The sequence below is a fragment of the Dasypus novemcinctus genome, chromosome 3 (genome assembly GCF_030445035.2).
Source record: "Dasypus novemcinctus isolate mDasNov1 chromosome 3, mDasNov1.1.hap2, whole genome shotgun sequence".
Taxonomy (NCBI): domain Eukaryota; kingdom Metazoa; phylum Chordata; class Mammalia; order Cingulata; family Dasypodidae; genus Dasypus; species Dasypus novemcinctus.
Genome location: NC_080675.1, coordinates 97,408,045 through 97,423,244, shown reverse-complemented (window position 1 = coordinate 97,423,244; position 15,200 = coordinate 97,408,045). Strand labels below are relative to the sequence as shown.

Here is a 15,200-nt window from a genome sequence, read left to right as displayed (position 1 = left end):
ACCTTTTCAAATATCTCAATATGATTTGCCTTCCTTTGTTATTTTTACCACTCTGATTAATTGGAATAAATTGACTTTAAAGAATCCTTTAGAAAGAACTTTCACATATGCTAACTTGCTCATAATATACCCTATAAGGTAAACAGATGAGGATATACACAAATAGAGGCTAAGTGATATCAAAATGGCAATGCTTACATCCCTTATGTGTAATTCTGTATCCTGAGTTTATTTAATGTTTGCCCCAAACACGTTTTTGTCTTTCTATTATTATTGTATATCTTACTAAAATGAAATAATACTTTTTGAAAATAGGTTGTGGAATTACAATTTGTTGCTTTAGCAGAAACTTCATTGTTTACTACTTTATCAGATAATGGGCAAAGAAATATGGTGTTTCCAGGAAAAAGAAAACAATTATTAAACTTCAATAACTATTGTCCATCTCCATGTCTTCCAGACTAATGAATGTGTCTAGAACCACCAATTCCGTTAACCAGTTTATCCTCATGGGCTTTCCCTCAAGCCCAGAAATACAGCTCCTCTTCTTCGGACTCTTCTCAGTCACCTATACTCTGACTCTGATGGGGAACGCAGCCATAGCCTGCGCTGTGCGGTGGGACCGGCACCTTCACACCCCCATGTACATCTTTCTGGGGAATTTCTCTTTCCTGGAAATATGTTATGTCACCACGACCGTCCCTAACATGTTGGCCAACTTCCTCTCCACAAGCAAGTCCATCTCTTTTGTGGCTTGTTTTACGCAGTTCTATTTCTTCTTCTCCTTTGGGTGTGATGAGGGCTTCTACCTTTGCTTCATGGCCTTTGACAGGTACCTTGCCATCTGCCGTCCTCTGCATTATCCACGCATCATGACCAAAGAGCTGTGCACTGACCTTGTCATCTTTGGGTGGTCATGTGGGTTCATCCTCTTCCTAACCCCAGTTATTCTCATTTCACAGTTGCCTTATTGTGGCCCAAATATCATCAACCATTTTGTATGTGATCCTGGCCCTTTGATGGCCCTGTCCTGTTCTGAAGATACCACCACACAGCTTATTTACTCTACTTTCAATGCTATTTTCATGGTTGGCACTTTTCTCTTTACCCTTTGCTCCTATGTTCTGGTGATTCTGACTGTTTTACAAATACCCTCAAGGACTGGTAAACACAAGGCTTTCTCCACTTGTGCTTCTCATTTGGCTGTGGTGTTCCTGTTTTATGGCTCTCTTATGGTGATGTATGTCAGTCCTGGATCAGAACACTCAGCGAAAATGCAAAAAACTGTGACCTTGTTTTATTCTGTGATAACACCTCTCTGTAATCCTCTAATTTATAGCCTCAGGAACAAGGAGATGAAGGCTGCTTTGAGGAAAATCTTCAGGACTTATCATACTCCTCACAAAATATAAATGAACAGCAAATTCCATCCCTGAGGTATAGCTTACCTTAATAGATGAATGATTATTGTTACTGTTATTATTATTATAACAGGACCAACTATTATTTTAAACACCACTCACCAAAAGATGCAGTATCTTATTTTAGCATGTGAAATAGATTTTGCATTGAAATTATATCAAATAGGTGATATTTTATGTGTCTTATGAAAAACTGGTCCCTCTATATGTAGTTCATTTTTCTGAAAAAAAGACAGCAGAAATATAGTTTGTAGTACTGAGCTATAAGGCAACTTATATTCATGTAATAGCAATCATATACTGCTTTGGGAATTAACACTGTAAGCCAATAAGTCTCCACACAGAAATATTTACTAACAAAGAATATTGAAAGAATTCTACCTTGCCAGAGTGTTCTTATCCTGCCACCTCCAAGGAAGGATAACTACTCTTAAAGATCTCAAAGAACAACAGCCTTAATTGGATAGTAAACAATTTTTCAGAGAGTGCTTGGGATAAGGATTAGGAATTTAAAGTGAATTAGTTGCCTAGATTATAGTAAAGACAAGAACTAAATATAAAGAGCATTACTCAGGACATAGTATGCTTCACTGAAAATCAAGTTTAAACAACAGCTTCTGGTACAATATAAGGTTTAACATCAGGACTGAATGACTTATTTAAGTACTTCCATAAACATTCTTAAAATTCTTTAATAAAATATTTAATTAACATCAGTATTTCACTGTCACTTTTATTTTGTTCTGTGGCCACTTTATTCAAACATAATGAAAAGGATCAAAAATAAAATGTAATTTACAAATGTTTAACTTGTAGCTTTTGAGAAATCATTAGCTCCATGATGTGAAGAGCATATGGAATTCACTTTATGAAGAACCTGGTTTGAGAGCACTTTCTGGGATTTCTATGAGTTCTGGAAAAGAAGTATTTGTCCTTATTCTACTTTACACAAGAAATGTAAATTAAGTACCTAAACAATTGCCTGAAAAAATTACTGAATTATAGGAATAAAATATAAACAAGTTCAAAAAAATTTTTTTCAAGATTTATTTATTTCACTCCCCTTTCCCCCATTGTCTGCTCTGTGTCCATTCACTGTGTGTTTTTCTGTGTCCACTTGCATTGTCAGGCAGCACTGGGAAACTGCAGCTCTTTTTAGTTGCATCATCTTGCTGCGTCAGCTCTCCGTGTGTGCAGTGTCACTCCTTAGTGGGCTGCACTTTTTTCATGCTGGATGGCTCTCCTTCCGGGGCATACTCCTTGCATGTGGGGCACCCCTACACGGGGGCACCCTGAATGGCAGGGTACTCCTTGCGTGTGGCAGCACTGCATGTAGGCCAGCTTACCACACGGGTCAGGAGGCCCTGGATATCAAACCCTGGACCCTCCATATGGTAGGTGGATGCTCTATCAATTGAGCCATGTCTGCTTCCAAAAATTTTAGCACTAATTTCAAAATACTGCTAACTTTAACACTGATTTTCTCCCATGGGGCTTAATGAATGTACATGCCAGGTCCATTTGCTTGTCTTAATTATAAACGAAAAAGGGTTAAGAATTAACAATGCTTAATAAAATATTTTGTTGATTGTTATAAAGGTGTACAGTGTAATAGTATGAATTATTTATTAACTAAGCTCTTCTCACCCACAAAATTCTACCTCACGCTAAGGTTATTTGCACTAGATAGAATGAATTACAAATAATTTGGTGTATTAAGAAGCAGGTGTTTATGTGTGATGAATCTGGACTCAGATGGGATCTCCCTTCATAAGACTTTCATGCTAATGTGCTGGAGGTGCAGTTAGTGTTGGAGTTTAAGATATATTTAGGGGATTTGAATCTCTGGACTGACAATGTGATAGCCAGGTCCTGAGCCTCAACAGACTCCAGCACCTACAATCTGATTTATTGGATTTACCACACTCAGCTAAGATGGAGTTGAAGAAGGACAACCACCACACCATGGAGCCTAGAGTGATTACAACTGAAAGTGGGAGGATTGCATCCAGCATCCATGTGGAATCTGAGCCTCCTCTTGACATAGAGGTGCAATGGACACAACCAATCCAATGTCCACATAGAAGAGGTGGCATTGGATTGGGAAAAGTGGACATGGTGGCTGATGGGTATGGGGAAAGGCAGGAAGAGATGAGAGGTGGAGGCGTCTTTGGGACATGGAGCTGCCCTGGATGGTGCTTCAGAGGCAATCACCGGGCATTGTAAATCCTCACAGGGCCCACTGGATGGAATGGGGGAGAGTATGGGCCATGATGTGGACCACTGACTATGAGGTGCAGAGGTGCCCAAAGATGTACTTACCAAATCCAATGGATGTGTTATGATGATGGGAACGAGTGTTGCTGGGGAGCGGAGAGGTGGGGTGGGGGGGGTGGGGTTGAATGGGACCTCACATATATATTTTTAATGTAATATTATTACAAAGTCAATTAAAAAAAAAAAAAAAAGAAGAAGAAGCAGTTCCAAAAGACACAGACTTATCTATTGCACCAACATCTCTCAGTTAATACCTAGGACTTAATTATGGGAAGTGAGAAGATTTCACAGAACCAGCTGACAGGTAAAGAACCTTAAGCTTGGTTCACAGATTTGTTGTCTGAATGTATTGCTGCAAAGCAAAAATGGGCTGCCACTACACTACCACCCCTGTAAGTGAAGCTGTAGAGAGTAGCAGTGGAGGAAATCCCCATATTAGGAAGGGTGAGACCAATCCCCCTAGTCATCCAATTTGCATGGTGGAAGAAATGGCCCTCTATACAAGATAAGACTACACACAGACTAAAGAGTATTGCAAAGGCTTCCTTGATTGATCTGGGGCACAAAAAGAATCAGATGGGAAAGTCAGAGACTAGAAAATAGGGGATGATACCATGCAGATTCTAAGCTTTGTCCTTCACAATGTGTGAATGTGTTAAACACATTTAATCAGCAGTCATAAAGGGGGCTGTACTCCCTGTCGCTAAAATACAGCAGTCTCAAAACCAAATGGTAGGAGTAAGTTTGACCTTTCACCCCATAATTCCAAGTTTTGACCCACTTGCAGAATTGTTCTTGCTGCTTTTTTGATATTACAGTCTTCTGAATAATTCATGGTTACCAAGATGGGAGGGGAGAAATTTCATCAGGGAACTCAGAATGGGTTTTATGGAACTTAAAACAATGGCTACTTCTATTTGGAATTCTTTGCCGGCAAACCAATAAATAGAGAAGTCATTATGCTAGTCAGTGTGATCTATTCTAATCATCAATGGTGGCTGCTACATAAAAACACAAGAAGGAGATTATCTGGAACTCAGGGGTCTCAGAAAGGTTTCTTTTGTTACTTCCATGCCCAGTGATAGCAGTGAACAAGAAAATGCAGTTTACACAACCTGACAAGGGCCACATAACTTAGAGCTCAGAATTTCCAGGGATGATGGCTGTGGTGGTTTGATATTGTTTACGAATTCCAAAAATAGATATTGGATTATGTTTGTGAACTGGTCTGTTCCTCTGAGCATATTGGATTATATTGGATTCAGAGGCTTACTTTTCTTGATTTAATGATTAGGGCTCTGTTTGGGTCATGTCAGTAGGACATTGAGTCCCCTCCCCTTGGTGGTGGGGACTCACAGAGAAACCACACCACAGATAAGGGAGATTGGAGTTTTGTTCCTGAAGCCTGGGAAGTAAACACACAGAGAAGCAGATACATGAGGAAGGAGAGAAGGATCCATTAGACACAGCAGAAGACCTGGGAAGAGAGACGAACCATTTGCCTGATAGTCTACAGCTGGTCTTGTGGAGAGTGAGAAGGGCAGCTGAACCCAAAAGAAAATGAACCCTGGGAATAGAGGAACCCAGGGAACCTGAACCCTTGCCAACATCAGCAACCATCTTGCTCCAACACATGGCAACAGAGTTTGGTAGGGGGAGTAACTTATGCTTTATGGCCTGGTAACTGTAAGCTTCTACCCCAAATAAACACCCTCTATAAAAGCCAACAGATTTCTGGTATTTTGCATCAGCACACCTTTGGCTGACTAGTACAATGGCCTAGGTGACCCCAGTCAGCAGGCACTTTATATCATCTAAATTACTGATAGAAGATGAGATACATCTGGAATGAGTTATAGAGGATGGAGATGATGAATATTTGTGGTGGCTTTTTATTAACTCATTTTTATAGATTGGGTGCTTCTAATACCTTGAGGACTCAGATATAGAGAGGACATAAAACAGGGAACAAGTGAATCTGAGTAAAGCAAATAGAGGACTATTACAAAAACTTTTGGTGTCCTGCATTATGTCCATTCAGCCTACCTCTACAGTTAACTTGCAGCTTCCTGGACAGTTGCAAGCTTGGACTCATTGTGGTAGTGTTCAACCTCCAGATCTCCATATGACTTTTAACTTTTGCCTTGGGGCCCAGATGGCTAGCAAATACAATCAGAATATAAAGGGATTAATGCCCTCAGAGACAACCATCAACTAATGGTGGATGGAGCCTTTGGATAAATGCTTCAGGTTCTCAGAAGTCCTGATAGAAGCAATCCCCAATTGCCTACTCTAGAAACTTAAATAATACAAATTGGCATGGCTGTCCCTGATTCCAAGTCTCACTCTCCCTGATCTCTATTCCTCTCCTTCCTAGATAAACCCAAATAAACTATGCATCCAAGTACTTATCTTAGGTTATAATTTAGAGAACCTAAACTAAAACAAGTTTTAACTGTGATATCCCTCAATTATGCCTTTCACCATCACAACACATAAACATTGCATCACACACACATATTTTCTTAGTTTTAGACTTTCCAGCTTAGACAATTTGGTGTTCCTTATCTTTTTTATGTCCAGCCTCTCCACTATTGCCTTGAGCCCATCCTGTCAAACATATTCACTCAATATTTATTGTCTCTTTCTTCAAAATCTTGAACTTTAATCTTTTACCTCTGCAAAAACTTTCCCCAAATAGAAGAGAGAGGGAGGGGAGGGATTGAAAGAGAGAAATTGAGAGGGAAAAAAACATCTCCCTGGAATATGCTCACCTTTAGATTCTCACACTTTTCCCCCTTACCTAGATGACCTGAAAGAATGTAGTCAACCTCCACTTCATCTGTCATTCACATTTCTTTTTTTTTTTTTTTTTTTCCCATATATGTAATTAACTTATTATTAAAACATTTTCATTGTAAGAAGCACATATTTGACATTTCACATAGAAGTTACCATGCTATTTATATCAATTAACACACTTATCAAAAGCCTATTAGTAATTTAAGGATTAATTACTATGAAACTTATTTGTTATGGGCTTCTATATAAATGTTAATTTATTAAAATTCCTTGTAATTGCAATGCGAGCATGAAATTTAGTCAAATGAATGCTTATGGTTTATATCATATGTGAAATAACCAGTTGTATTAAAATAATTTTATGTATATATATCAATTAGTAACAAAAGTTGTTTAACATAAAATATACAGAAAAATCATTGTCAGTTTTAAAGAATCAATATGTTATTGATAACTAATTTTTTGGCATCTGCTTTTTTTTTTTTTTTTTTTTAATTTTTTTATTTTTTATTGACTTTGTAATAATATTACATTAAAAATATATATGTGAGGTCCCATTCAACCCCACCCCCCCACCCCCCCTCTCCCCCCCCCCAACAACACTCGTTCCCATCATCATGTCATTCACATTTCAATCCCCTGCTTCACAGTTTCCTCCATCCTCTGCTCTGCCAACTGCTTTTCTAAGGCCACCAGTGATCTTCATATTTCTGTAGAGGAATAACAATAATCATACAGACATTTGCTCTTAGGATGGAAAATCTAGTAACTCAAACAGAAGATTTCCAGATCTGCCATCATTCTCATTAGCCATTATCTTTCACCCCTACAACTGTCCCTCAAAATTTAAGTGATTTATGATTTTTCATATTTTACATGGAATGGATAGAAGTCTAGTATCTCTCAAATTTTAATATGCATATTAACGACTTGCAAATCTTTTTAAAATGTAGGTTCTTAAACGTCATGATTATGGATATTGGAAGTGGTTCACCACAAAATTTCCAAAGTGGTACAGATGATAATGACACTGTTATAGATTGAACCATGTCCCCCACAAAGAAATGTTTGAGTTCTAACCCTTAGTCCTGTGGGTATAAATTCATCTGTAAATGGGGTCTTCAAATATCCTACATCCATGAGGCCAAATTAAATCAGGGTGAGCTGAATCCAATATGGCTAAAGTCCTTATAATCAAAGGAAATTCAAACGCAGTCAGAAGAAGCCAGAGGAAACAGAAATCAACATGTGATGGAGGCAGAGATGTGTCTGAAAGCCAAGAAACTCCAAGAATTGCTGTCAAGGCAGCACCAGAATGCTACAGACTCTGGGAGAAAGTCAAACCTGTCAATACCTTAATATTGGACTTCTAGCCTCCAAAACCATGACACAATAGATGCCTGTTGTTTAAGTCAATCGGGGTGTGGTATTGATCATAGAAGCTTTGGCAAACTAAGTCAGATACCATTATATATTTAAAAAAACAGACAAAACAATACTTTCTATTGCTAATTTGTGTGCACAAATAGAGTAATGTTACACTGCATACATATGAAAGCTGTCTCTTACACACTTGTAGTTTTCTCAACAATTTATTTTTTAAAAAGCTGTATTTATACATGCAGTTCTAATTCATTTATCTTTACTATATTTTCATCATACACATATACAAAAACTTATTTATCCATTTTTCAGTTATTGAATATTCTGATAATTTTCTATGGCTTTGGTGGTTGTTTTTGTTGTTGCTTCTATGTTCTTATTTTTGTGTTTTAAAATGTTGCTACAAACTATTGCAATGAATATTTTTGTATTTTATTTCCATTTGCACATAAGCAAGATGTTCCTCTGATATATATCAAGAGATGGAATTATTGGGCATGCCAGTCATCAAATTTACAAGATACTGACAAGTTATATGCATTGTGTTTGAACCAATTTACCTTCCAGCCTAATTACTAGTCCCCCTTTCTCAATATACTCACATATTTGAGACAAAACAGAAAACATTGTAAATGCCAATGGTAAACTTCATTATTACTTTCATCTATTCATTTATTCAACATGAATTTGTTGAGCACCTGCTATGTCTCAGGCACTGTGCTATGCATTGGAAATACACTAGTGAGCTAAATTGGATCTAGCCTACTCTTTTTCATTAGAGAAGCTGTGGGTTTACAGAATAATCATGCATAAAATACTGGATTGTCATATACCATCCTATTACACCTTGTATTGGTGTGATATATTTGTTAAAATTGGTAGAAGCACATTTTTATAATTGTACTATTAACTATAGATAGTCAGTGGTTTAATTTAGGTTTCACATTGGTATAGTGCATGCAATTTCATGGACTTTTAAAAAATTATTCTATTACCATGTATATAGCCTAACATTTCCCCCTTTCTTTAACCATATTCAGATATGTGTTTCAGTGCTGTTAATTATATTCACAATGTTGTGCATCACCACCATTCATTGCAAAAACATTTCCATCATTCCAAATAGGTAACCTGCATATATTAAATCTTACATCCCAATCCCTATCTCACTCCATCCCACTGTAACCTATATTCTATATGCAGACTCTATGAGGTTGCTTATTCCAATCATATATGAGGTCACACAATATATGTCCTTTTGTGTCTGACTTATTTCACTCAACATAATGTCTTCTAAGTTCATCCATGTTGATACACGTGTAAGAACTTCATTCCTTTTTTATCGTTGAAAACTATTCCATTGTATGTATATACCACATTTTGTTTATCCATTCATCAGTTGGTGGACATTTGGGTTGCTTCTACCTTTTGCTAATTTGAATAATGCACCATGAACTTCAGTATGCAAATATCTGTTCAAGTCCCTGCTTTCAATTTTGGGGGGCCTAAAAGTGAGCTTACCTGGTCAAATGTTAATTCTATACATAACTTTCTGAGGAACTGCCAAACTGTCTTCCACAGTGGCTGCACATCTTTACATTGCCACCAGCAATCAGTGTGTTCCTATTTCTTCACATCCTTCCCAACTCTTGCAATTTCCTGTTTTGTTTTGTTTTTTATTAATAGCCATTCTAGAGGGTCTGAAATGGTATCTCACTGTGATTTTGTTTTGCATTTCCCTGATGGATAATAATGTTGAACATCTTTTACGTACTTTTGGCCATTTGAATGTTCTTCTTTGAAGAAGTATCTATTCAAGTCATTTGCCCATTTTAATTGTTAAGTTGAAATTTTTCTTTATGTATTTTAAATATTAAATCTTTAGTGAATATGTGTTATCCAACTATTTTTTCCTATTTCTGTAAGTTGGTTTACTTACACATAAAGTACTTTGAGTCATGAAAGCTTTTCAGTTTGATGAGGCCCCAGGTATACGTGTATATGTATATATATATAAATGTTTCTGTTTTACTTTGTGCTTTGGGTGTAAAGTCTAAGTCACTATTGCTTAACACAAGGTCCTGAAGATGCTTCTTGACATTTTCTTCTAGGAGTTGATAGTTCTGGCTCTCATATTTAGGTCTTTGATCCTTTTTGAGTTGATTTTTGTATAAGGTGTGAGATATGGGTCCTCCCTGATTCTTTTGCAAATGGAAATACAGTTCCCCCAGAACAATTTGTTGAAGAAATTATTCTTTCCTGATTGAGTGGTATTTTCTCCTTTGTCAAAAATCTGTTGACCCTAAATGTGAGGGCTGATTTCTGATCTCTCAATTTGATTCCATTGATCTATATGTCTGTCTTTGTGACATTAGAATACTGTTTTTTTCTGTTTGTTTGTTTGTTTTAAATATCCCCCCACCCTAAGACGGTTCCCTTGTCTGTTTGCTCATTGTCTGTTCATTGTTTTTCTTCATTGTCTGCTTGTTAGCTGTTTATTTTTTTCTTTAGGAGGCACTAGGAAGCAAACCTAGGAACTTCCATGTGGGAGGAGGCACTCAACTGCTTGAGCCACATCCACTCCCTGCTCATTTGTTTTTGCTTGTTGTCTGCTCACTGTTTGCTTATTGTCTTGCTCATTGTCTGCTCATTGTTTTTTTCTTATCTGCTTGTTTTTTCTCATTGTCTGCTCATTGTTTTTGTTTGATGGCTGCTCATTGTTTTTGCTCATTTTGTTTGTCTTCTTTAGGGCACACTGGAAACCAAACCCAGTTCCTGCCATGTGGGAGGCAGGTCCTCAGTTGCTTGAGCTGCATCTGCTCCCCACCATACTGTGTGTCTGTTTGTTTGTTTTTTACATGCACAAACCGGCCTTTATTGATTACAGCAGGATTAAAGAGAGGAGGAGATACAACCACTCCAGGCCCTGGGATGTAGTCCAGAAACCCCAACACCACCCAGGAAAGCATACTGTTTTGATTACTGTTGCTTTGTAATAAATTTCAAGACTGGGAAGTGTGAGTTCACCAACTTTGTTCTTCTTTTTCAAGAAGGCTTTCGCTATTCAGGGGCCCTTAACCATCCACATAAATTTGATGATTGGCTTTTCCATTTCTGCAGAGAAGGTTATTGGAATTTTAATTGGGATTATGTTGAGTCAGTAAATAACTTTGGATAGAATCAACACCTTAACAAATTTATTCTTCCAATTCATGAACATACTATGTCCTTCCATTTATCTAGGACTTCTTTGACTTTAGCAATGTTTTTTAGTTTTCTGAGTACAAGTTGTTTTCTTCTTTGATTAGATTTATTCCTAGACATTTGAATCTCTTAGTTGCTATTACAAATGGAATTTTTTTCTTCATTTCTTCCAGTTGTTCATTGCTTATATACAGAAACATTCTTGATTTTGGGGTGTTGATCTTGTACCCTGCCAATTTCCAGAATTCATTTATTAGCTTTCGGAGTTTTCTTGAAAATTTTTTCAGGATTTTCTATATATAAGATCGTGTCATCTGCTAATAGGTCAAGTTTTACTTCTTCTTTTCCAATGTGGATGCCTTTTATTTCTTTTTCTTGCTTAATTGCTCTGGCAAGAATATCTAGTACAATGTTGAATAACAGTGGTGACAGTGGGCATCCTTATCTTGTTCCTGATCACAGAAAACTTCTAGTCTTTCAACATTAAGTAGACTGTTAGCTACATTTTACTTTCATATATACCCTTTATCATGTTAAGAAGTTTCCTTCTATTCCTAGTTTGCTAAGTGTTTTTATCAAGAAGAGGTGCTGGATTTTGCCATACACCTTTTCTACATCAATTGAGATGATCATATGGGTTTTTGTCCTTTGTTCTGCTAATGTGGTATTTTACATTAATTGGTTTTCTTAAGTTGAACCACCCCCCTTGCATACCAGGGATACACCCACTTGATAATGGTATATTATTCTTTTAATGTGCTTTTGGATTTGGTTTGTTAGTATTTTGTTGAGGAGAGTGCTTTGTTATTAAAGTGAAAGGAATGAGAAAAGTGATGAATTTGACTGAGAAAAGAGGCAAATTTTTTAATGTCTATAAGTGCTTTTGGTCACTTTAACAATGGCCATTTAATGGTGTGGTAGAGGAGAAAGCCATATCAAAATAGTTGCTATATGAGAAAGAGATGAAGGCTCTGTGCTGTTTCTTAAACTTGCCTGATACAATCATGTCTCCTGTCATTTACCAGGAACCCTCTATCCCCAGCTAACTATATTTCTTACTCCCTCAATTACTTCAAATCTTGGCCCAGATTTTACCTTTCTAGTGAGATCATCCCACCAAATTAAGAAAAATATAAATTTCACTGCCTTCTCTGTGCTTAGAATTTTTTTCACAGAGGATATCTATGTCTAGAGAGTAGCTAAAGGAAGGGGATATATACATGGTCGATATTACAACTTCATGAAGAATTAACAAGCCTATATTTCCATAAGGAAGTACTACTCCTCAGCAAACAAACATGTCCTATCATTCCAGGTAAATTTTTCAAATAAAGAAGTTAAAAATCTCTTCAGGGGCTTAAAGATAATATTTATTAGAAAAAAAATTACATTGACAGCCCAAACATTATCTCTTTTTAATTAATGGATATGTTAGTGATATTCAAAATATTTAACAATAATGGCACAAGTACTGTCCAAACAGAAGGGACCCTATTTAGAGGGACAAGCAGGATCCTTTAGTTGTTGGGTCGGGGGAGGTCCGGGACCTCCCAAGGGAAGGTGAGGCATGAAGGCAGGGATGAGCTCTCAGGAGTCAGGGGAACAGCTAGTCACCAGCTGCAAAGAAGTGACTTCAGTATTTTCAACAGCCAGCACAGCTGATCATCATCCTTGAAAGAAATGACAAGGGACCATATCACCAAGGGAGACAGGACAAGTCCTAGTGAAATTTAGTATTTAATCCTTGTTTTGATTTGATTAGTCAGTGTTCTTCATGTAATTTTAGTTTCCTTGTCAACTCTGGGTAAGCTCTTTTGCAATTCACCATCGGAGTAAGGAAAATATCCATGGTCCCAAAGAGACAGCTTCCTTTCTGTAGCATTTTTGTTTTAGCTATTATTGGTTTTAACAAAGTCTAGGCAAAAGTATACATATTATTGTTTATTCCACATTTTCTCTACACAAATAGAGATAAAACACCCTTGACAAAAGGATGTAGTCATGGATGTGGATTATTTCCTAAACATAAAATCAAGGGAAAGATAGACAAATATAACTAAATTGGAAGAAAAGGCTGATAAATATGAACATGTAACACTAATACTTATGTGGTAAAAATTACATGAATTAAGTGAATACTTAAATGTCACATAAAAGATAGGTAAAAGTTACTATCTATAAATTATAAGTTATTACTCCAAATTCATAAGACAAAAATACTCAGAAAGAGAAAAATGAGCTTAAAATTATAAATGAGCAATCCGTAAAGAAAAGAAGAAAAATTACAAAATACTACTTGTTCTAAGGCTAACTATTTAAAAAGTCAATAACCATAGATTCAATGAGATACTAATGTTGGAAAGGTTCTGATCAGAATGGGAAGCATACACCATGTCAGTGGGGCAATTTGAAGATAAGTATTCTAAAGGGGCCTAAAAATTATATAGATTTTACCTAGTAATTCAACTTCAAATAATTTATTCTAACTGAACATCATTACAGAGTTTTTTGGAACAGAAAAAATAGAAACCATTTAAATGGCTAACAATAGATAATTAGTAAAATAGATTATATTCTTTTCATACAAATGAAATATTATGAAATAATTAATGATTATGAAGTTTTATATTTAATGACATGAGAAATGCTCATGAGATACTGTGTAAAAACATAGCCTCCAAATATATATATATGTGTGTGCATGTTTGTATACACATACATATACATGCAAATATACACATTTTTAAATATAAGAAATATTATACATGTAAATCTCACATTTTAAATAAAAATATTACTCTGTATATGTAAATGGAAAGTAATATCTCAAGTGTTAAACGGCTATATCATTTTCTTTTTGTTTTTCTATAATGAACAAGTTTTTCTATAATGAACATGTAGTTACGCATGTATAATAAATGAACACTTAACCTTCAGAGATATTTCAATAAGGGAAAGAATTCACAAATCATTGTTCTAAAGACTATATGTGTAGAAGGGGCAAAAGTGGTGGAGGGATGGAGTGAGTTATAGGGGCAAGACTTTTTCAGCGTAAAGTTCCACCAGAGAGGTCTTTGTTAAACATTCACTTAGCATAAGCAATTACCTAATTTATCAAAATATTATCTCTGCCAAACATAACTGACTTAGGCATTTACCAATCTGACTTGAGAAAAACCTAAAATACGAAGAGTTACATAAAAGGTGGATGTGACAATCCCGTTTCTAGGAATGTATTCAGTATCGAAAGCAAGGCCATGGACTCACATTTGCACACTGATGTTCGTAGCAGCATTATTCACAATTGCTAAAATATGGAACCAGCCCAAGTGTCCATCAACTGACAGATGGCTAACAAAATGTGGTATATAAATATAACAGAATACTATTCAGCTGAAAGGAGAAATGAAACTGTGATGCATATGACAACATGGATGAAACTTGAAGATTTCACTCATGTTGAGTGAAATAAGCCAGACACAAACAGACAAATATTTTATGATCTCACTAATAAGAACTAAATACAATGAGTAACCTCACAGAGGTAAACCCTAGAGTATAGGTTACTAGGAAATAGAACATGCATTGAGAATGGCAGCTGATGCTCTATGTATGTAGAATTTTTAATAAGGTTTATTACAAATGTGTAGAAATGAATAGAGTTGATGGCAGTACATTATGGTGAGTATAACTAACACTGCTGACTATAAATGAGATTGTGACTGAAAGGAGTATACTGTAGATGTAAATGTCAATTGAAGGGAAACTAGATTAGCGTCATGTAATAACTTGTAAAAATGTGTGAGAGAGTGTAAACTACAATGTAAACTGTAATTATTGCTTAGTGGCAATGCTCTAAGTGATCATCAATTGTGGCAAATGTACCACACTAATGAAAGAGGTTGTTGATTTGGAAAAATGTGGGAGGGCTAGGGAGCAGGGCATATGGGCCAAATCCCCTATATTTTTTGTGTAGCATTTATGTAATCTAAGTTTTTTTTTTTAATTTAAGTATATATTTTTTAAAAGATAATATTGAAAATTTTTAATAGAAGAATGCAGTCAGTGTCCTAGCATGTAAAAATATCAAAATTGATATTTTCTCCACTGGGG

At 36.1% G+C, this 15,200-nt stretch overlaps 1 protein-coding gene across 1 annotated transcript; it reads left to right on the top strand.

Moving 5' to 3' along the window:
• Positions 1–464: 464 nt before the first annotated feature.
• LOC101441226 (olfactory receptor 11G2-like) lies at positions 465–1,412 on the top strand. The gene has a single exon (XM_004482723.2). It carries the CDS (start codon positions 465–467, stop codon positions 1,410–1,412), a length of 948 nt encoding a protein of 315 aa, XP_004482780.2.
• Positions 1,413–15,200: the final 13,788 nt, after the last annotated feature.

Bases quoted from the DNA above. Each gene is read 5' to 3' on its own strand.
- LOC101441226 (XM_004482723.2), top strand. From the start codon at position 465: ATGAATGTGTCTAGAACCACCAATTCCGTTAACCAGTTTATCCTCATG.